This window comes from Bos javanicus, chromosome 4 (genome assembly GCF_032452875.1).
Source record: "Bos javanicus breed banteng chromosome 4, ARS-OSU_banteng_1.0, whole genome shotgun sequence".
Taxonomy (NCBI): Eukaryota; Metazoa; Chordata; class Mammalia; order Artiodactyla; family Bovidae; genus Bos; species Bos javanicus.
This window is the reverse complement of record NC_083871.1, coordinates 103,241,161-103,263,501: the sequence shown is the minus strand read 5'-3', so window position 1 is coordinate 103,263,501 and position 22,341 is coordinate 103,241,161. Positions and strand designations below refer to the sequence as shown.

Genomic DNA, 22,341 nt, shown 5'->3' with positions numbered 1-22,341 from the left:
GGTCAATGCCTATCATCTGATTATGTGTAAATAATCTTATAACTACTACCTTCTTTTATAATAATTCTTAACCTTTTTCTTCTGATTATTTCTAGGAAACTACTTCACAAAAGATGCCTTTAGTTCCCATAAAAATTGCCCGTTTGATTCCAGAAACATCGTTATGTTTGTAGCCCGAGTCCTGGTTGGAAATTTCATTGAAGGCCATACAAGTTACCGGAGTCCCCCTCTGCAGTATGACAGCTGTGTGGATACAAGATTGAATCCCTCTGTTTTTGTCATCTTTCAGAAAGATCAGATTTACCCAGAATATGTGATTGAATATACCGAACCAGAGAGATCAGAGAAACCCTGCTTGATTAGTTAGAAATGATGGCTACAGCCTCATATAGGATGCCATAACCATTTTGTTACAGGACCCGATCTTCCACAAAGATAATAGTTAAACTTACGTTTTCTCTCCTATAAATGCCTTGGATTAGTGGTTCCCAAACTTTGCTGCACATTTGAATCATCTGGGAAGCGCTAAACAACTTCACTGTCCAGGGGACTTCCCTAGTGATCCAGTGGTTAAGATTCCGCACTCCCAATGTAGGGGGCATGGGTTCGATCCCTGAACTAAGATCTGGCATGCTGCACAGTCCATGCAGCCTTAAAAAAAATTTCCGCTGTCCAGATTACACACCACTCCAACTAAATCACTTTTTTGGGGTTGACAGCCAAGAAGAGGATTGAAATGTGTCATAAGTTTGGGAATCACTCATTACCTTAGATGTAACCGGTAAAGACTCACTTCTAAAACTTCTGTTAATGCTGCAACCTTTCTCCCCCAACTACTCTTAATTGATTGCATGATTTGGTTTTGTTTTGGTTAAACTGAAAGAAAATTTATTTGGGAAATTTAAGTGAAATCTAAAAATTACTATTGAAATAAGGACATAAGACAGTACAGCCTTGGAAAATTGTGGAAAGCTGGGGGAAAATACATAGGAATATAGTTGCGGGGGGCAGAAATGTAAGGGCAATTTAAATGCTAGCAAGACATAACTGCAGTACTGTACCTTATCTCTGTGGTGACACTGATTTGAGGGCATGCATTTCTTTATCGCTACGTTTATTTAGGGTATTCATCCAAGTTGACGCTTTCTGAAATGCAATAAAAAGAGCTGCTAAATATGGCTCAGAGCGCAGCAACCAACTGGAATTAACTGCCCATTTGGGCAAAGTAGACATTTATATTCTAACTAATATGATTACAGAGAAGGCTTTTTTTCAGGTCAGACATATATAAAGTGCTGGTATTTTGAGTGGACCGAGTTGCAGTAACCAGATTCACACAATCACGACTGATAAATCCGAGTGCTGTTGTAGTCGTTCGCTATGTTAGTTGAAGCTCACCAAGCAATTAGGGCCATTCAACTAAAGCACAGGCCCCCTAAGGAGGTGAGGTTAGTTTCCTAGGGAGACGGAATCAGAACGAAGGGAACAGTGCCGCAAACTAGCCTCGCGCCTGCGAGGGGCTTCTTTTTCTAAATATAACAGATTGTGTGGAATTGTAGCACAATCAGTTTTTAGAGCAGCTGAGGTGCCTGGACCAAGAGTGCCTTTCTTATTATGAATGAGGGTTTTCCTTCCAATTTTCAACATTCCATACCAGTCGCCAACATTTCATGTTATAATTACTTCCAGCAGATATGTTATAAAAATTAATTAGCATTAGAGTTAATTTTATATTAGGTTTTACATCAGTGCAAAGATCTCTACAACTCTCTGGCTTAAAAGGGCTCCAACAGGGACTTACTTCCCTGGCAGTCCAAAGGTTAAGGCTTCAGGCTTCCACTGCAGGGGGCACGGGTTTAAACCCTGGTCAGGGAACCAAGATCCCATATTCCATGTGACCAGACCAAAAAAAGTTAAAAAACCTTAAAAAAAAAAAAAAAAGGAAATCTACAGATTGTCGAAATGGAGATAATGAGGAAGTACTATATTCTTGCAGGCGAGCTGTAGGTCATACACGAATGTCTAGGGAGACATTCTACATTCGTATAGGGTGCAGAGTAATTCCTTTCTGTGAGCAGCTGTCCAGTGTACTGTAAGATAGTCAGCATACTTGGCTCTCACATACTAAATGCCAGTAGCGCCCTCTCCCCCACCCCCATTATGATGGCAACCACAAACCTTATCAGATCTATTCACCATTTTCAGAGCAAATAATTTGTATGATAACATCCCCTTTGCTGTCCTGAGATGATTCAGATACTACCATCTACATGAATTTTTTTCTTAAGAAATCAATTTATTGCTCTAACTACTATAATGGAGAACCAGAAGGCAAGAAGTTTGTAATAATGATAAAATGAAAATCAATATGTAAATGCTCCAGCATGACCATGCTATACGACATCATGAAATAGATATTTACTTTTACTGATAATGAATAGGTTTGGATTTAAGGGTCGATTGGAGGCTACTTCCTATAAAGAAGTACTGGAAAGATTAGAAGTATAAGTGACACCAGAATGAGAACCAGTATTAGGGTAAGTTACAACAGACCATATACCTTTTCTGTATGTAGTTAGGGGAAGAACGAAATTATCTTAATTGAAATTAGTTTAGCAGGACAAGACAAATGACAGATTGTCTAAGAGGAAAAAAAGAATTATATCCTTTCAGGCGAGCTATTGGTCCTATATAAGTGTCTAGTAGGACCTTAGGAAGTCGTATAGAGTACCGAATAAGTCTTCTTTGTATGGGACTGACCCATACACCATAGGGGCATCTCTTATCCCTAGCCACATCCACTCAATGCCAGTAAAAGCCTTCAATTATTACAAAACCAACAAGTCGTCAATTTCCAAAAGACCACAGTGAGAGTCACTCAGTTAATATCTAGCATCTTTAGATTAGCTTACTAGCCTCCATAAGGAGTCCTCCTATAGATTAAATTGGATGCTTGCCTCCCAAATCCCTGGTTTTTAAAACACTTTGCATCTTGCTTTGATCATTTTTAGCACCTGACTTAAAGTTGTCCGCTTTTTGCATTAGCGTGTAAGCTCCATGAGAGCTGAGTCAACCTGTCTTGTTCACTGTGCCACACTGCATACCCAGCTGAATGCTTGATACACTGGATAAAATTTGTTGAATAAAGTTCAACTTCTTATAATTCAGTAGCTGAGTTGTATTTCTTCTTATTCTCCTCCCAGCTCCATTTGAGATTCTAATACAAGAAAATAAATATTAACTTCGGCTCCACTGCTTGTATTTGCTCTATTTCCAGGTATCTCCTAAAAGATAGTCACCTGCAGACACCTGTTTTTTCAATGGGGCGGGGCGGCTAAAGGATGTGAATTGCCCCTTCCGGCTTCATCATTCCTGGACTCAGTGACCAAGGAGCCTTTAGCATACCGCCAGGGGAAGACTGGGTGGTGGTGATGGAGAAGCCCGCAGTGGGTTGGTACATCTTCTGTTTAGGGGAGAGGGAGACAGTGGAAACTGCTGACACCCCTTAGGAGTGGGAACAGGGCCAGTGGGAGGCAGTTAAAAATGTAAATGATCAGCAGAGTTGTCCAATTAGTAACGCCTTCAAAAGTCCTTCTCCATTCTTTTTTTTTCAGGAAGGAGTATTTTTATTTATTTTTGGTGACACTGGGTCTTTGTTCTGCATGTGTGCCTTCTCTAGTTGCAGAAAGCGTGGGCGGCTCATCATATTGGCTTCTCTTGTTTCGGAGCACGGGCTCTAGGCACATGGGTTTAGTTGCCCCAGGCCATGTGTAATCTTCCCGGACCAGGGATAGAACCCATGTGCCCTGCACTGGCAGGCAGTTTCTAGGGCTTCCCGGGTGGTGCTAGTGGTAAAGAACCTGCCGGCCAATGCAGGAGACAAAAGAGACACGGGTTCGATCCCTGGGTCGGGAAGATCCCCTGGAGAAGGAAATGGCAACCCACTCCAGTATTCTTGCCTGGAGAATCCCATGGACAGAGGAGCCTGGCGGGCTGCAGTCCGAGGGGTTGCAAAGAGTCGGACACGACTGAAATGACTTAGCACTAGCACTTCCTAACTGCCAGGAAGTCCCAACCATTTGTTTTTAATCACAAAGCTTTGGGTGGAGACAGAAAACATCTATATGGCAGCATGTGCTGCTCAGTTGTGCATGACTCTTTGTGACCCCATGGACTGTAGCCTGCCAGGCTTCTCTATCCATGGGATTTCTCCAGTCTAGAATACTGGAGTAGGTTGCACCTTCCTCCTCCAGGGGATCTTCCCAACCCAGGGATTGAACCCGAGTCTTCTAGACTGGCAGGCTGATTCTTTACCACTGAGCCACCTGGGAAATACAGCAGCATTCAGTTCAGTGCAGTTCAGTCACTCAGTTGTGTCTGAGCCTTTGCAACCCCATGAACCACAGCATGCCAGGCTTCCCTGTCCATCACCAACTCCTGGAGTTTACCCAAACTCATGTCCACAGATATAATTAAAGTGAAAGTAAAACTGCCATTTGATTTGGACCTCAATGGAAATAATATATAGCCAACTCATCACTGTCAAAGCACCCACACTCAAATATATAGAAGTGACATCAAACCAAGCAAATACTTTGAGTTTTTCCATTTAGTTATACGTTCTATTTGATTATTTGTCATAGCAGGCTCTCAAGTTTTTCAGAAATGTTTGATGTTGCTACTCCCCAAGGTTCGATCCTCCCACCTCTGCTTTTCTTTATTTGTGCTGAGTGAGCTTATCAACTGTCAAAGCTCCAGTTTCCTTATTCTCTGATGACACTCAAATCAATATTCTCTTCAATCTTTCTTAAGCTGTTGACCTGTAAATTCAACAGCCCACTGAGCACTTCCCCATGGACCATTCACTGCAAACTCAACACAATAAAAATTAAGATAATAATCCCTCAGCTGTTTCTCTTCTGTTTTTTTCTTAATTCTGTCTTGGTTTTCTAGAAATCCATTCTTTATTACGGCCAGAGATCTTTCCAAAACACCTTTCTATCCCACATTAGAAGTGTTCAGGAAAATGACAGATACTTTTGTTAATTATGAAAATAAAGATTATGTAGGGAAATCTACCATTTTTAAAAGTCATGCCTAATGAAGTATTTAGGATTGAAGCATCTAGAAATATCTACAAAATGAAACTTATAAATTCTCAGCCAAAACAGTCAGGCACATAAAATAGGACAAAGTGTTAAGATTTTATAACTCGAGGAAATCGGTATATATGGGTGCTTATTTCACTATCTTCTAATTTCCTGCTTGAAAAATTGTCTACTACTAATTAAAAAAAATAAAAATAAAAACACCTATCCTGGGACTTCCCTGGTGGTATAGAGGTTAAAAAACTGCCTTCCAGTGCAAGGGACAATGGTTGGATCCCTGATCCAGGAAGATTCCACGTGCCAAGAAGCAACTAAGCCACAACTACTGAGCCTGTGTGCTGCAATTATTGAAGCCTGTGCTCCGCAACAAGAGAAGCCACTGCAGCAGGAAGTTTGTGCACTGCAATGAAGAGGAGCCGCTGCTAGCTACAACTAGAAAAAGCCCTCGAGTGGCAATGAAGACCCAGCACAGCCAAAAATAAGTATTAAATCAAATAACATTTATACGTAATATTATATATAATTTAATAATAGAACATTAAATAATCATAAAAAAACACTTATCCTACAATATAGCCAAGCACTGTTTTTTGGGATTTTTTTAAAGGATTTATTTATTTATTTATTTTTGGCTGTGCTGGGTCTTCACTGCTGCGTGAAGGCCTTCAGGTGCAGTGCGCAGGCTTCTCATTGGAGTGGTTTCTCTTGTTTTGGAGCACAGGCTCTAGGCGCATGGGCTTCAGCAGTTGCCACCTGTGGGCTCAGTAGTTGTGGTGCATGGCTTAGTTGCTCCTTGGCACATGGGAATCTTCCTGGACGAGTGAGAGAACCTGTGTCCCCAGCACTGGCAGGCGGATTCTTTACCACTGAGCCACCAGGGAAGCCCCTAGCCTGGCACTGTTTTTAAGTGCTGGGGATACAGCAAGGAACACAAAATTTCTGCTCTCACAAGCTTGAATTCTACAAATATATAAATAAACAAGAAGAAAAACTTGAGCGCTAAGTTCCATCCAGAGACCAGGATGCTACTTTAGAGTGGGAGGTTAGGAAAGGCCTTACCAAAGAGAAGACATTTAAGCTCAGTTTTGAATGACAAAAAGACTACTAGATGGTGATAGGGATGCCTGGGAGCATTCTAGCCAGAGGGTCACTCCCCAGCTGAGATTCCTTCAGTTGCTTCCCAAAGTCTTCTGAAGTCCAACTTCCTTAACATGGCAGAAAAGATCTTTGAGCATCTGGCCAGTGGACTTTCTCTTTAGCTTCTTCACATGCCATTAACTTATTTAATCTTCACAACCACCTTGCAAGATAGCAACTCGACCAGGTGAGTTCCTCAATCATGTTTTATCCATCTCAGTACTCCATGGCTGCACTAAGAGTTGGCTCAAAAAATGCTCATTAAATCAGCATGGCCTTGGGCAAAAAGCTCTTTAACAAACCTTCCCTGGTGGCTCTGACAGTATAGAATCTGCCTGTAATGCAGGAGACCTGAGTTCAATCCCTGGGTGGGAAGATCCCCTGGAGAAGGGAATGGCAACCCACTCCAGCATTCTTGCCTGGAGAATTCCATGAACAGACTGTATTCCTGGCAGGCTACAGTCCATGGGGTTACAAAGAGACAGATAGGACTAAGCCACCAACATTTAACAAACCTACAGGTCTAAACCAGTGCTGTCTAACAGAAGCATTAAGTGAGCCTCGCGTGTAACTTTACATTTTCTCATAGCTGCCTTAGAAGTGAAAGAAACAGATGAAATTATAACATTTTATTTAAATATTATCAATTTAACATCGTTAATATAAAATTTTAGTTTCTCCATTCTAAAGCTTCCAAATCCAGTCTTTGTATATTTCACACATCCCACTTCAAACTGGTCACATTTCAAGCACCCCAAAGCCACCTGTGGCTAGCGGCTAAGTCCTGAGATCGCCTCCTTAAGGCCGCCCAGCTACCACACCTTCTACCACATTACCTGTTCCATCTTCTTTGCAGCCCTTGCTAGTATTTCCCAATTCCCTCCGACTATACAAGTCCCTCGAGGTGAGGACTTAACCTTCAAGGGTGCCTGACGTAGAGCAGGCGCCGGATCAGGATTGTCCTCGCCTGATCTGCGCCCCAGGTGGCCCCGGGCCCCGGGGCTGTTCTCTCGCACGGCCGCCCCTCGCCCGCCCTTTCCCAGGCCCTTCCCGGGAACCGGGTTTGAAGTCGTGGACGTGACTGGGAGGAGTCTGCCCGCCTCGGATTTCCGCACAGGGAGCCGGGCCGAGACCATGGCGGAGCCCACCGTGTGCTCCTTCCTCACCAAAGTGCTGTGCGCCCACGGCGGCCGCATGTTCCTGCAGGACCTGCGCGGCCACGTGGAGCTCTCCGAGGCCCGGCTGCGGGACGTGCTGCGCCAGGCCGGGCCCGACCGCTTCCTGCTGCAGGAGGTGGAGGTGCGGGAGGGCCCGTGGGACGCCGAGGCCGAGGTTGCGGCCGGCGCGGGCGGCGGCGGCGGCGGCCCTGCGGCCTGGCGGGTGGTGGCCGTGTCCTCTGCGCGCCTCTGCGCCCGCTACCAGCGCGGCGAGTGCCAGGGCTGCGACCAGCTGCACCTCTGCCGCCGCCACATGCAGGGCAAGTGCCCGAACCGCGACTGCTGGTGAGGCTGCGGGCCGGGCGGGGCGGGGCGGGGCGGCGGGCGGGACGCGAAGGTCTCGGCGCGGAGGCCGCGGGCCTGACCCGTCCAGCCGGGAGCTGGACCCAGAAGGAAAGGAGAACGAGGGTCGTCGATCCGGGCCGGACGACCCCTTCTGGAAGGGCAGAAGGGAAGCCCGGGGAAGGGGCCCCTCCGCGTCCTTCGGGCGGAGGCCTCCCCCGCGCTCCCAGCTGCGGAACGAGACGGAAGATCGTCTCAATTTGGGTTTCTCAATCACCTCTCTCCGCCCCAAATTTGCAGCTTCTTCTCCCTCCCCGCCCCCCGTCCTCCACATCAGGGCCGGGATAAATCTGGACTTTTGAGTTCCTTTCCTTCAGGGGCCCTTTTGCCGCCATTTACGGACCCGTGGAATTCACGGATCCTTTGTCGAAGAAATCGGCTTTTCCCACTTAAACAGTTTCAGCAGAAGAGAGTCTGTGCTCTGTGGGTTTAGAACGCGCGATCTAGGTCGACCCCCGCCAGGAAACGGAGGGTGGGGTGATTTATGTGAGGTCGTTTGAGTCTGCCTCCTGACTCCAGTCTTCCTTGGTCGTCTCGAGCGCCCCGAAGTGGGTGGGGGAGGAGGCATGCATTCTTTTTAAGGTTGGGGGATGGTGGGCTGGGCAGCCGTTTGGGGTGGAGAAGGCCAGTGCAGACGTCTGCAGACCCCACCGGCTGGGACCCTCCGTCAAAGCAGGTGACTGGGGGAGAGGGTCCCCTTGGCCGTAAAGTGTCTTTGTTCAGCCTGAAATGGCTTTGGGAGGGGAGTTACTTTATCCCAGCTTTCTTATTATCAGAGCTTACTAGACCGTAAGGGGGTCCAGGGTTTCCCTGGTGGCTTGGACCGTAAAGAATCTGCCTGCAATGCAGAATCTGCCTGCAATGCGGGAGACGGGGATTCAGTCCCTGAGGCAGGAAGATTTCCTGGAGAAGGCAATAGCAACGGGCTACAGTCCATAGCGTCGCAAAGAGTGGGACACGACTGAACGACTAACACACAGGATACACCCCAGACTGTAGTTGAAAGCCACCCGAGGACAGGGATTTGACGATCCGGCTCCATCCTCATCTGGGCCTCTGATCCAGACCTTTGTGGTTCTAGGTCTACCTGCACGCTTTCTCATGATATTCACACGCCTGTCAACATCCAGGTTCTGAAAAAACAGGGACTGTTTGGTCTCAACGAGGCCCAGCTTCGGGTCCTGCTTTTACAGAATGACCCCTGCCTTCTACCAGAGGTGAGTCGCCCTCATATTGCCCAAATTCGTGAAAAGAGTTGGAGAAGAACATCAAATGTTTGCTTGCCCAGGACAGCCTGAGGGGAAGGGGGCAGGTGTGGTAAAGTGGTGACCTTCCTGGACTCTCTGATTTTATTGGGCTTTGATACATCTTGACATACAAGGAATGATGGACCTGTGTGGGATAGAAATAATAATAATGGTTTGTGGAATTTTTTTTTTTTTTGAGTTCTTACTGAATGCTAATTATTGGTAGTTCAATTATCTTAAGCTATTAGTAACTGGTGAGTGAAGTATGCCTGTTCCCGTTTTACAGGTGAGGCAACTGAGGTTTGATTAAATAACTTGCCCAAGGTCACATAGTAAATGGCAGATTTGAGTTTAGTTTTGTCTGATTATGAAGCCTTGGTTTTGTAAATTACCTGTTTATACTTTTGCTGGTTTTTCTATCCAGGCATTTGTCTTTTTCTGTTAATTCATAAGATATCTTTAACTACAAATCCCTTTTTGGGTCACATTTGTTACAAGTATTCGCCCCCATTTATTTTGGGGGGCTTTAGACATTAATTTCAATAACCTCAGATATGCAGATGACACCACACTTATGGCAGAAAGTGAAGAGGAACTAAAAAGCCTCTTGATGAAAGTGAAAGAGGAGAGTGAAAAAGTTGGCTTAAAGCTCAACATTTAGAAAACGAAGATCATGGCATCCGGTCCCATCACTTCATGGGAAATAGATGGGGAAACAGTGGAAACAGTGTCAGACTTTATTTTTGGGGCTCCAAAATCACTGCAGATGGTGACTGCAGCCATGAAATTAAAAGACGCTTACTTCTTGGAAGGAAAGTTATGACCAACCTAGATAGCATATTGAAAAGCAGAGACATTACTTTGCCAACAAAGGTCCGTCTAGTCAAGGCTATGGTTTTCCAGTGGTCATGTATGGATGTGAGAGTTGGACTGTGAAGAAGGCTGAGCACCGAAGAGTTGATGCTTTTGAACTGTGGTGTTGGAGAAGACTCTTGAGAGTCCCTTGGACTGCAAGGAGATCCAACCAGTCCATTCTGAAGGAGATCAGCCCTGGGATTTCTTTGGAAGGAATGATGCTAAAGCTGAAACTCCAGTACTTTGACCACCTCATGTGAAGAGTTGACTCATTGGAAAAGACTCTGATGCTGGGAGGGATTGGGGGCAGGAGGAGAAGGGGACGACAGAGGATGAGATGGCTGGATGGCATCACTGAGTCGATGGATGTGAGTCTGAGTGAACTCAGGGAGTTGGTGATGGACAGGGAGGCCTGGTGTGCTGTGATTCATGGGGTCCCAAAGAGTCAGACAGGACTGAGAGACTTAACTGAACTGAACTGAGACATTAATTTTAATTGCTTCACAACTCCATAATGTGGTTTCAAATGGTTAAAAAGTACTCATCATAACTGCTATAATGGCAAAATTAGCACACTTATATCTGTTTAGCTATACACAAAGAATTTTCAAAAAAAAAAGGGTTGGAATCACCAAAGAAGATATTACAAGAAGTCTCCAATTAAAAGTAGAGTTTTCTAATCTAGCACAATGATTCTGTCATAGACACTTTCTATGTTGGTGGCGCTAGTGGTAAAGAACCTGCTTGCCACTTTAGGAGACATAATGAGACACAGGGTCCATCCCTGGGTCAGGAAAATCCCCTGGAGGAGGGCATGGCAACCCACTCCAGTACCCTTGCCTGGAGAATCCCAAGGACAGAGGAGCCTGATGGGCTACAGTCCATAGGGTTGCAAAGAGTCAGACATGACTGAAATGACTTATCACACACACACACCTTGCCAGAAAGGGGATGGGAAGAAGGGAGGATGTTAGGAAAACAGAGTAGCTCATGATTGTGGTCCCACTTTAACTCAGAGGAATTTCAGGGTCTACAGGGAAGAAATTCAGAAGGTGGGGGGGGGGGTTGAGCTAGAATCTTTGGTAGCTCAAAAACGGGTAGAGCTCAAAAATTGGTAATTGGTAGAGGCTGCCCACCAGGCAGCAGTCTATACTCAGAAGTCTGGAGTCAGCCTTAGGAGCCAACAGGCTTCTACTAGGTGTCCATGTGCTTTCTGATTTCAGGTTCTGAAGCCAGGTTTGGTATGTCATGAGCCAGATTCGTTCTAGCCATGTTGCCTGATGCAGTCCCAGCAGCAGCTGGAGCAGGTGCTTGGCAGGAAGGGAGAGAAGGATGCGGCACCTAGGGGAGAGCGCACTTCTACTTACCTTTAGTGTTTATGGATTTTTTTTTTTTGACTAATAGAAACGTAGCGTTTTTATATTGTTAAACTTACTGAATTTTTTTCTTTATGGCTTCTCCCCGAGTGTCTGGGTCCAGCCTCATTCTGTTGTATTAGTCTATGTCAGTGTTCTGTGAGCAGCTGATGGGTTGGCTGCATTTATGACAGGAGCCTGCCTTCACGTTGATCATCTGAAGCTGGTAGTGTGTGTCATGGGGGCTTCCCAGGTGGTGCTAGTGGTTGAGAACCCGCCTGCCAATGCAGGAGACATAATGAGACCCTGGTTCGATCCCTGGGTAGGGAAGATCCCCTGGAGGAGGGCATGGCAACCCACTCCAGTATCCTTGCCTAGAGAATCTCATGGACAGAGGAGCCTGGTGGGCTACAGTCCATGGGGTCGCAAAGAGTTGGACACAACTGAGGCGACTTAGCACACAGCACAGTCATGTGATGCAAAACACGGCCACTTAGACAGCAGGGACCATGGACAAGCAGGTGGGTGAGGCAGAAATGGTACCTCGAGTCTCATGTGTGAAAATACCTGATGATCCCTTTTTACCTCTCTCCCAAAGATTCAGCACATAGTGCAGGTCCAGTATATGTAAAACATCAGTAAGGGGTGGGACTTCCCTGGTGGTTCAGTGGTTAGGACCCTGCACTTCCATTGCAAGGGGCGCAAGTTCCATCCCTGAATGGGGAACTAAGATCCTGCGTGCCATGTGGTGCACCCCCCCACAAAAAAACCAGCGGGCCCACATATCGCAGTGTGTATGGACATGCTAAGTTGCTTCAGTTGTGTCTAACTCTGTATGACCCTATGGACTATGGACCACTATGGCTCCTCTATCCATGGGATTCTCCAGGCAAGAGTACTGGAGTGTGTTGCCATGCCCTCTTCCAGGGTATCTTCCCGACCCAGGGATGGAGCCTGCATCTCTTACTTCTTCTGCATTGGCAGGCAGGTTCTTTACCACTGGTGCCACCTGGAAAGCCCAAATATTGTGATATTATGATTTATAATAAGAAATATATATTTGCTCTTCATCTCTGTCTCTGGCACAGAGTTCCTAAAACTCTTGAAATTTCCTGAATGTTGAGAGCAATAAAATATTACTTTTGTTATGTTCATGTGATGACTTTTGAAAAGTTCCTAGGTGACACGGGGACTGGTTTCCTGAAGAACCAGTTACGTGATTAGAAGGTTGGAACTTTCAGTCCCACCTCCAGTCCTGGGAGGGTAGCGGGTCTTGAGGTTGAGTTCAGTTACCAGTGGCCAGTGATTTAATCAAGGAAGCCTCCATAAAACCCCAAAAGGATGGGTTTTAGAGAGCTTTCAGGCTGGTGAACACATGGAGGTCCTGGGAGAGTGGTGGCCATAGAGAGTCTGGAAGCTATACCCCTCCCCCATGCCCTTTGTGTCTCTTCCATCCAGCTGTTCCTGAGTTATATCCTTTGATACTTCCCTGCTGGTGCTAGTGGTAAAGAACTGGCCTGCCAGTGCAGGAGGAGGTCTAGGAGACGCCAGTTCGATCCTTGGGTTAGGAAGATCCCCTGAGAAGGGAACGGCGATTCACTCTAGTATTTTTGCTTGGGAAATCCCATGGACAGAGGAGCCTGGCAGGCTGCAGTCTGCAGGGATAATAAACTGGAAATTTAGCAAATAAAATGTGTCTTTGAGTTATGTGAGCCTTTCTAGCAAATTAATTGGACACAGGGAAGGGGTTGTGGGAACTTCTAATCTATAGCTGAAAGATCAAAAGCACAGGTGTTAACCTGGACTTATGATTTGTATCTGAAGTGAGGTCAGGCTTGTGAGTGGTGGTTTAGTCGCTAAGTCGTATCCTTGTGATCCAGTGGACTGTATAGCCTGCTAGGCTTCTCTGTCCATGGGATTTTCCAGGCAACAATACTGGAGTGGCTTGCTATTCCCTTCTCCAGAGGATCTTCCCGATCCAGGGATCGAACCCGGGTCTCCTGCACTGCAGGTAGATTTTTTTTTTTTACCCACTGAGCTACCAGGGAAGTCCTAGGCTTGTGGGACCAAGCCCTATCCCTTAAACTGTGTGACCTGACGCCACTCCAAGTCTGTCTCCTGGAGATCATGTCAGACTTGAGTTAAATTTGTGGGACACCTGGTCAGTGTCCGCTGATAATTGCTTGGTGGTGTTGGAAAACACACACATTGGAAATATGAAAATATACTTTGCTGATACATTTGAAAACTTTCATGAAATGGGCAGATCTCTAGAAAAATATTGCATGTCAATATTTATTCAAGAAGAAATAGGAAACCAGAATCATTTTTTAAAAAAATAAAAGCATTCAAATAAAAATGTAAAAAACTCACAAAATCAGAATGTTCGGTAAGTCTTCTACAAGAGAGTATTAAGCCCTTACGGATCTATTGCTCAACTTTAATGTATCTTGAAGGAACAGATTATTCTGATTTGGGGGCTAGATCTGGGATCTATTTTCTTTGATCTCCTGTACATTCTGGAACCAGTATTATACTGTTTAATGAAAGTATGTTATATTTTAAGATATGATGTTGTAAGTCTCTATGCCCTTAACTCTTTTTCAAACATTTTTCCTTTAATCAATTCTCACTTGTTTCCTTTTTCAGGTAAGTTTTTACAGTCATTTGAATTCCTAAAACTGTTTTATAGGAATTCTTTGGGGGAAGTAGGAATTGCACTAAAATTGTGTGTTCATTTCAGAAAATTGGCATCACAGTTGCAGGTAGGAAGCCATTTAAAAAATTTATTGATTGAGATATAATTGATGTACAGTAAGTAGTATGTTAGTTTCGCATGCATCATGTTTAAATACATTATGAAATGATCACCAAATAAGTCTAATAACCATCTGTCTCCATACAATTTTTGTTGTTGTTGTTCAGTCGCCAAGTTGTATCCGACTCTTTGTGAGCCCAAGTTTGCCCAAGTTCATTCATGTCCAGTAAATCAATGATGTGTTGGATGGCATCACTCCATACAATATTGACCATGTTTTTATGCTGTATATTATATTTGTGTGACTTCCTTTAAGATGGGAAGCTTGTACCTCTTAATTCCCTTGCGCTATTTTACCCATCCTCCACCTCTCTGTCCTTGGGCAACCACCCCGTTGTTCTTTGATATCATTTGTGGTGTCAGTCTCTGGTCATCTGGTCATTTGTGTCCAGTAGAATTGCACACATTTTAGGTTTGACTAACGTGTTCCTCTAGTATCATTTAACATGTTCCTGAATTTACTGTAAATTGATTGATCTGGAGCTTTGATTGGATTTAGGCTTGAATTATGCAGCAAAAATTTTTTGTACATGTGGTATATTGTTAGGGTGACTAATGGTCCCCATTTACCTGGGACTGAGGGGTTTCCAGCCTTGTCAGATTTTCCTGCTAAAAGGTCCTATTTCCTATTGCATCTTGTCAGGAGGTACACAATGTCTGGTCCCAATGCAAATATTAATAGTGCTCCTTTAAAAATGCCCTTGTCTGGATAATAAATTATCTGATCACGCTGCCTGTCCAGATTGGTTTCCCTGGAGGCAGAGGCTGACATAGGGATTGAGGTATGTGTGATATATTGAAGAAGGGATCCTTGGGAAAAATCTGTAAGGTAAAATAGTGGGAGGGGAGAGCTACAAGCAAGATGGAATGGCCTTGACCTGATTCACACAGAGGCTTGGGAGCAAATATTACTAACTTTGAGGTTCTAGCTTTGAGGCAGGGTCCAGCCTTTTGTACCTGCATAGAAGTCACTCATTGGCTACCAGCTTTGGGAGAGGAGGGCAGGCCAACTGTGAGTGAAGGTCAGAGAGGGGCAGCTGAATGTTAGTTGCAGCTAGGAGAGATGAGGGCCTTCCCAGGTGGCTCAGTGGTAAAGAATCTGCCTTCCAGGGCAAGAGACGTGGGTTCAATCCCTGGGTCAGGAAAATTCCTTGGGGTAGGAAATGGCAACCTGCTCCAGCCTGAAAAACTCCTTGGACAGAGGAGCCTGGTGGGCTACAGTCCATGGGGTGGCAAAGAGTCAGACACGACTGAGCCACTGAGTCTACACGGGAGAGATGTGAGTGGAGGAACTGTTTTATGCCCGTCTGCCTTTCACCCATGGGGACTTCAACAGCCATCAATGATCAGAGGGCGCCATTTAGAGATACTGTCCTTTACTGTCTTGAGATACAGTGAAAACAAACATCCTAAGTGTTGCTTCATTTCTGTCCCAGGTCTGTTTGCTCTACAACAAAGGTGAAGCCCTCTATGGTTACTGCAGCCTCAAGGATAAATGCACCAAGTTGCACGTGTGCAAGTCCTTCGTCAGGGGAGAGTGCAGGCTGCAGAAGTGCAAGCGGTCCCATCAACTCATTCATGCTACATCCCTGGAGCTGCTGCAGGACCAAGAACTGGAGATCTCAAGCGTCGTTAATTTTCAGATCATTTCCACCTACAAGCACATGAAGCTGCACAAGATGCTAGAAAATAAAGGTGAGGCTATCAGAGATGAACAAAACACTATCCACAGTGTAGTGCTGAGCTGGAAGTGAGTCTGGGGAAAAAGCACTTTGTAGGTTGATGGCTGCTGGGTCCTTGGGAGGCTTCATCAGTCAGTGTTCTATGATATCGAACTGTGCTTCTAACCAAAGGAGGGAGGGTCGGGTTCGAGTTTATTTTCAGCACTGCCCCCAAGTGTTTGGACAGTGTAGCTTCTTGGTAAGTTGGGGATCAGGAAGTAGGAAGAACAGCCTTAACCTCTTTGTTAGGAAAAAAGAGGGCTTCCCTCGTAGCTCAGTCAGTAAAGAATCTACCTGCAATGTAGGATACCTGGGTTCGATTTCTGGGTCGGGAAGATCCTCTGGAGAAGGAAATGGCAACCCACTCCAGTATTCTTGCCTGGAGATCCCATGGACAGAGGAGCCTAGCAAGCTACAGTCAGTGGGGTTGCAAGAGTCGGACATGCCTTAGCGACTAAACCACCAGGAAAAAAGAGGAGGAAGGTGGGCTAGAAACATATATAGTTATCCATACTGGAAACATAAGGATAATGTAGAGATGGCTTTCTTTTATTAAGTTGAATTAAAAATTTTTTTATTAAATTTTTAGGAAATTTTAAGCACACTACAGAAGAATTTGGAAAATAGAGAGTAGAAATAAAAATCACATATGACTCACCCTAATCCACAATAATTCACTTCAGTTCAGTTCAGTTGCTCAGTCGTGTTCGACTCTTTGCGACCCCATGAATCGCAGCACGCCAGGCCTCTCTGTCCATCACCAACTCCTAGAGTTCACTCAAACTCACATCCATCGAGTCAGTGATGCCATCCAGCCATCTCATCCTCTGTCGTCCCCTTCTCCTCCTGCCCCCAATCCCTCCCAGCATCAGAGTCTTTTCCAATGAGTCAGCTCTTCACATGAGGTGGCCAAAGTACTGGAGTTTCAGCTTTAGCATCATTCCTTCCAAAGAAATCCCAGGGCTGATCTCCTTCAGAATGGACTGGTTGGATCTCCTTGCAGTCCAAGGGACTCTCAAGAGTCTTCTCCAACACCACAGTTCAAAAGCATCAACTCTTCGGCGCTCAGCTTTCTTCACAGTCCAACTCTCACATCCATACATGACCACTGGAAAAACCATAGTCTTGACTAGACAGACCTTTGTTGGCAAAGTAATGTCTCTGCTTTTGAATATGCTATCTAGGTTGGTCATAACTTTCCTTCCAAGGAGTAAGCGTCTTTTAATTTCATGGCTGCAGTCACCATCTGCAGTGATTTTGGAGCCCCCAAAATAAAGTCTGACACTGTTTCCACTGTTTCCCCATCTATTTCCCATGAAGTGATGGGACCAGATGCCATGATCTTTGTTTTCTGAATCCATTTAATTACAGGCCCTTCAGTCCTATTACTAGAAAATACCAGTCCAGTGGTGGTCAGAGTCTGCAGCAGTTTAGTACCTTTCGTTCTCATGTTATACAGCATCATAAATATCATCCCATATTGCTGCATAGTCTATCCTTTATTAAGGTCTATAAAGTGTGAGCTTCCCTGGTGGCTCAGCGGTAAAGAATCCACCTACCAATGCAGGAGATTTGGGTTCAATCCCTGGGTCGGGAAGATCCCCTGGAGAAGGAAATGGTAACCCACTCCAGTATTCTTGCCTGGGAAATCCCATGGACAGAGGAGCCTGGCGGACTTCAGTTCATGAAGTTGAAAAAGAGTCGGACACAACTTAGCGACTAAACAACAACCAAGTGTGGTTTGGTCTTCTTTTAATTATAGTGTGAGGGTATTTATTCCATGAGATTTGCTTATAGCTGAAAATCAGGGGGTAGTAGGCTTGGAAGAATTGCTGACGGAAAAACCAGATATCCAGAATCAGAGCCTCTAAGCTTTAACATGGAAGTTCCTTGTGTTGGAATAGTAGAGAATGACCTGATGAGTGGTGGCTTGAAGATAGGGAGGACTCTGTATGTATCAGTGTCAGAGGCTGTGTTGGTGGGTCCCTGAATGGTGGCAAGGCCCTCCCAAACTATTTGATGAGGAGGGCCTGTCCCTGTCTTCATCTGGTCTTGTTTAATGGGTCTCTCCTAACTATGAATTGTGACTTTCTGCTTGCTGTCGAGTATATAAGTACATATGTAATTTTTTTAATCCAGAAGACATGAACTCTCTAAATCCAGAGCGTTGGGAGTTTTACCAGAGATCTGACTAGCTTGGGCTGATGGTCCCAACATAAAATGAAATTTTGAGTGATAAAGGAGTATCTTAGGAAACCTCATCTCTTTCTTCTTCTGTTTTAATTCAGCTTCTCCTGCTGAGCATTCCCAGGACCTTGAGAAACGAGGAGGACACGTAGCTGGGGGTGCAGAGGCCCGACCTCTGGTCTCTGGCCCTGCTGCGTCAGCCAAGAAGCCGCGTGCAGGCAAACCTTAAGGGACGTCAGCAAGATAAGAAGATTGTCCAATCGGAAGGTCTAAAAACAAAGCTTCTGTTGAGATTCGATTTGTAACTGTTCATTCACTTAATTGTTTATTAATAATAGCCATAATAATACCTACCTCACAGGTTGTGGTGAGAATGAGAGAAGATGGGAAAGGAGAAAATGTCAGATTGGGAGGATGAAATTGGGGCTGAGTGGTTGGGGGTGAGTGAGGTTGGATGTTAAACAGGCTAAGAGAGGTAAAACCTGGAGGGAGATGAGGTCAGTCTGGGCAAATCCTGCAGTTCTGGAGAGCCTTCCCAGGCTGGCTGGCTAGAGCTCTTAAAGAGACAGACTCCTGCTGACCTGTTCTGCAACCCAACCAAGTGCCTATCTATACGTCTGTATACAGAGTTCACCTTGTGGTGTTCAGAGAGTACACACACTTCATGCTGCTTTTTTTTTTTAATAGTCCATAAGCATTTCTCCATATGTGTTCACATTTATCAAGCATCATCATTTTTATGCACAGATACACTCATATATCATCCTTTGCTTCACTAGTCCCATTATTCTGGGATATTCTGATTCTTCCCAACAAATTTTGAATACAGCTCTTCTTAAAATCCACATAATATTAATTTTTAAGTTATTCTTTGCTTTTGCTTCACCTATATAGTTGCTGAATGATAACTCTTGATTTTAATTTCTTTAAAAATATATGCAGGAATTCCCTGGTGGTCCAGTGGTTAGGACTCTGCATTTCCACTGCAGGGGGCATGAGTCAAAAATATATTATCTATATCTGTACGCCAGTAAATTCTTTTCTGTGTGTCTTCTTTCTATATGTCTTTATTTTGTACGGTTTGTACGTGCCCTTGAATTGCTGGAGCCCTCCTCTGTGCTGATGTGAGTTAGCCTTTAATTAGGCTCCTTAAAGTTTTTATAAAATGATGATGGCTGTATATGATATGATATCCAGCCCTTGCGGATCCACCCTCAGCCAACTCCACAGAGAATTTAACTTTCGGGTGCTCACCGGAGATTTCTACCTCACTCTCTACTCTCCATTTCTTATTAAACTTTTACCAAAGCTCAGATTCCTACAGTGTGAAGGAAGTGTAGCTCATACATTCCTCCAAGTTGTGTCCATTCTTTCTGTGATTAAGACAAACCATCAGAAATCTAAATACCTCGCCCATTCAGTACTGACTTCCTGCTTCCTCCTTTCTCTCTGCCCCTGCCTACCCAGCTGTCTCTGTTGAGTTATACCCCATGTTTGGTTCTTTGTTTTCACCAAGGGATACCACAGAGATCAGCTTTGTGAGTTTCTTTACTGTGTTTGTTGTCGTAATAGCCCAAATATTGGTGTGTAAAGTTGTTTTCTTTCTTTTTTAAAAAATTTAACTGTCTGGCAATAACATAACATTTGAAGAATAGGCCAAATTGGTGAGCTTTTCATCAGCTAAATTTATTTAATTTAGAAAACTTTTAATCATGAAAATTTTTCTTTTCCTTTGAGGGAAATGAGTAAATATGTCCTTTGTAAAGTGAGAAAGTGCTGTTTTCTTCTGATGGACAATAAAGAGCCATGCAACTTAATGCTAATCCCTTCACTTTGATTGCCAACAACAGTATTTCTGAAAACTCTTAGGTTTTGCATATCTTGTTTCTTTTTTCTTTGTTATGATTTCTTCTGGTGATAACTTTTTAAGAAAAATCTTCACATTTTATTATCACTTACATTTTATTATTTTACTATTATATTTCTTTTGTAAGCCATGTTAAATCCTTAATGGAAACAGTGTAGCATATAGAAGCATATTCTTTACATCTTTGGTAGATTTGTACATTATTGTATTCTTTTTGTATATCTTTTTAAAATTTTATTTTTGTATTTCTTATAATTATGCCTTTATACATATTAGAGAGTCAAGTTATTGACTCTCTAATCTTTGTTGCAATATTTTATTCAATTCTGTAATATTCCGTTTTAATCTTTGTTCCATTAGTAGTCATTCTGTATAAACATTTTATGTACTCGTACCTGTCTCTCTTATTTTAATTTGATGAGTCAGCTGTTGGAGAGTTATCAGGTTAGAGTTTTCTTTGGCAGTCCATCAGGGCTTAGATGAAGCTGCACATCTATAGGCTCCGTCAATTCCAAATACCCTAAATTGAATGACTGACTTTCCTTCAGACTTGTTCCTCCTTTTGTTCTTAATGTTGAAGTGTCCGCACCAAATGACTTGAGCTGTGGTTTTCAAGTCCTGTCTTGTGAGAATTTTGTGGTAAGAGTTGGTAGCCCCATTGTAACGTGAACTTCAAGGGTGGTAGTGCCATTGTAGTTTTTCATACAGCAGGCCTTTCCTGTTGTCATTGATCTCCTTACCACCCTTCTCTCCCTTTGCTGCCTGGTTAACCTTTTGAAATGCAGACCTAATGGCATTGCTTTTTTCTGCCATACCTTCAGTGGTCCCCATTATGGAGAGTAGAAGTCGTAAAACTCAAATCCCTACAGGGACTAGAAAGTTAAGGTAAATGGACAAAGTGAGATGGATGTGAGAGGAATGGGAGGAGAGAGGAAGTGCTGTGGCACATTGTCCCATCTGAAAGGGGCACCTGCCACCTGCTTCCACGTGGGAATGTGGGACCCAATTTGACATATCGTCCAATTTCTTAAAAGAAGCCAAAAATCCAGAAATTTTTATGAGCGGTTTGCTGATTTTTAAATATTGACTTTTAGTTGAGTTTTTAAAATGCAGGTCAGTATTTTGTGAATTGACCTACTTGCAGTTTTTGGAATGTGCCATTTTATCTTGTGATTCTGTTTGTAAGTGATGCTTCTTCTAAATAACGCTCTTTCCTTCCTCCTGCCTCAAAACCTGGCAAAATTAGGTTCTTTAAGATTCCAGGTTAGCCTTTCCTGACCCCAAGACAGGCAGTTCTCCTCGTGTTCTCCAAGCTCTAGCACTTACTACATTACATTGCAATGCTTTGTGTTTTTATTCCCTGGCTTTGAGCAAAGACATTATTTATTCTTCTTGCAAAATTATACACTTGGTAGTTAAATATTTTTTGCCATACAATGAATTAAACTCTTCATTTTCATCTATTGAGTCAGTATCATATTGCTCTTCATTGATTCTCTTTCTCCTCACATATTTTTAATACTAAAAAATATTTTTCCCATAAGGAATGTCTTATATAAAGTAAACACCCTTTTGATACTTCAATTTGCATTGTCTAGGTCTAAAAGTACCTCTTTATGACCTATGTTTATGATGCTAATTCCTTCCATCAAGGAATAAAGTCTACATTATTGACATATTTCTTGATTTCTTTCTTTATAATTTGTTCATGTTTTTGTCTAGATCTCGAATATACCTTATTGCATAAATTCTGTCCTGGCTAAATATGTCAGTATTGCTACTCAGTATGGGGACTCTCTATCATTAGAATGCTATTGATTTTCAAAGTATTTGTCTTTAGATGAATTGTCTTCATCCTATCAGTATTAGATGGTTTGTATTTATCTGTTCATGTATTTCTGTTATATCTTTGGTTAAATAAAACTGTAATAGCATATTTTGGATATTTCTTCATTAAATATGAAGTTAATTGTTGGCTTTAAATAAATATTCTCTATTATAATAAGGGAAATAGCATCTTTTATTCTTGTTTATTGAAGGCTTTTGGTAGGAATTGGTATCTTTCGATATAATCATAATTTTAATCATTTAAATCACCTACTATTATTATATTAATGGTTTTCATGATATTAAAGCATCTTTAAATTCTTGAGTAAGCTCCACTTGATAATGGTATATATTCTTTTAATGTATTGTTTTATCTTATTTGGTAATTTTCAAGTATATACATCTAAACATTCATAAATAAAGTTCATTTATATATTATGTGTGTGTAGTAAGTTCCTTTTATTGCTATATTCTGAAAAAAATATTCTAGGTACTGTTTTGACTTTTTGTGAATTGATGTGTAATGTTATTATAATTCTTATTAAAATATTTGTCCAGCTTTATTGAGATGTAACTGACATATAACATTGTGTCAGTTTAAGATGTATAAGATGATCTGATCCATCTGTATACATGTATATATTTCAAACTGTTTACCAC

The 22,341-nt window shown here is 43.3% G+C and overlaps 2 protein-coding genes across 3 annotated transcripts in view; both read left to right on the top strand.

Moving 5' to 3' along the window:
• The window catches only part of ZC3HAV1 (zinc finger CCCH-type containing, antiviral 1), a 51,275-nt gene extending 48,108 nt beyond the window's left edge, over positions 1-3,167 (top strand). For both annotated transcript variants that reach the window (XM_061414852.1, XM_061414851.1), the window contains one exon: positions 96-3,167. In XM_061414852.1, coding sequence (XP_061270836.1) covers positions 96-367 — 272 coding nt within the window. In that variant the 3' untranslated portion in view covers positions 368-3,167. The remainder of the gene's footprint in view (positions 1-95) is intronic.
• Positions 3,168-3,269: 102 nt separating this feature from the next.
• Positions 3,270-22,119, top strand: ZC3HAV1L (zinc finger CCCH-type containing, antiviral 1 like). Its single transcript, XM_061414853.1, has 4 exons — positions 3,270-7,747; positions 8,886-9,021; positions 15,516-15,774; positions 18,089-22,119. Exons 1-4 carry the CDS (start codon positions 7,380-7,382, stop codon positions 18,214-18,216), a joined length of 891 nt encoding a protein of 296 aa, XP_061270837.1. The 5' UTR covers positions 3,270-7,379; the 3' UTR covers positions 18,217-22,119.
• Positions 22,120-22,341: the final 222 nt, after the last annotated feature.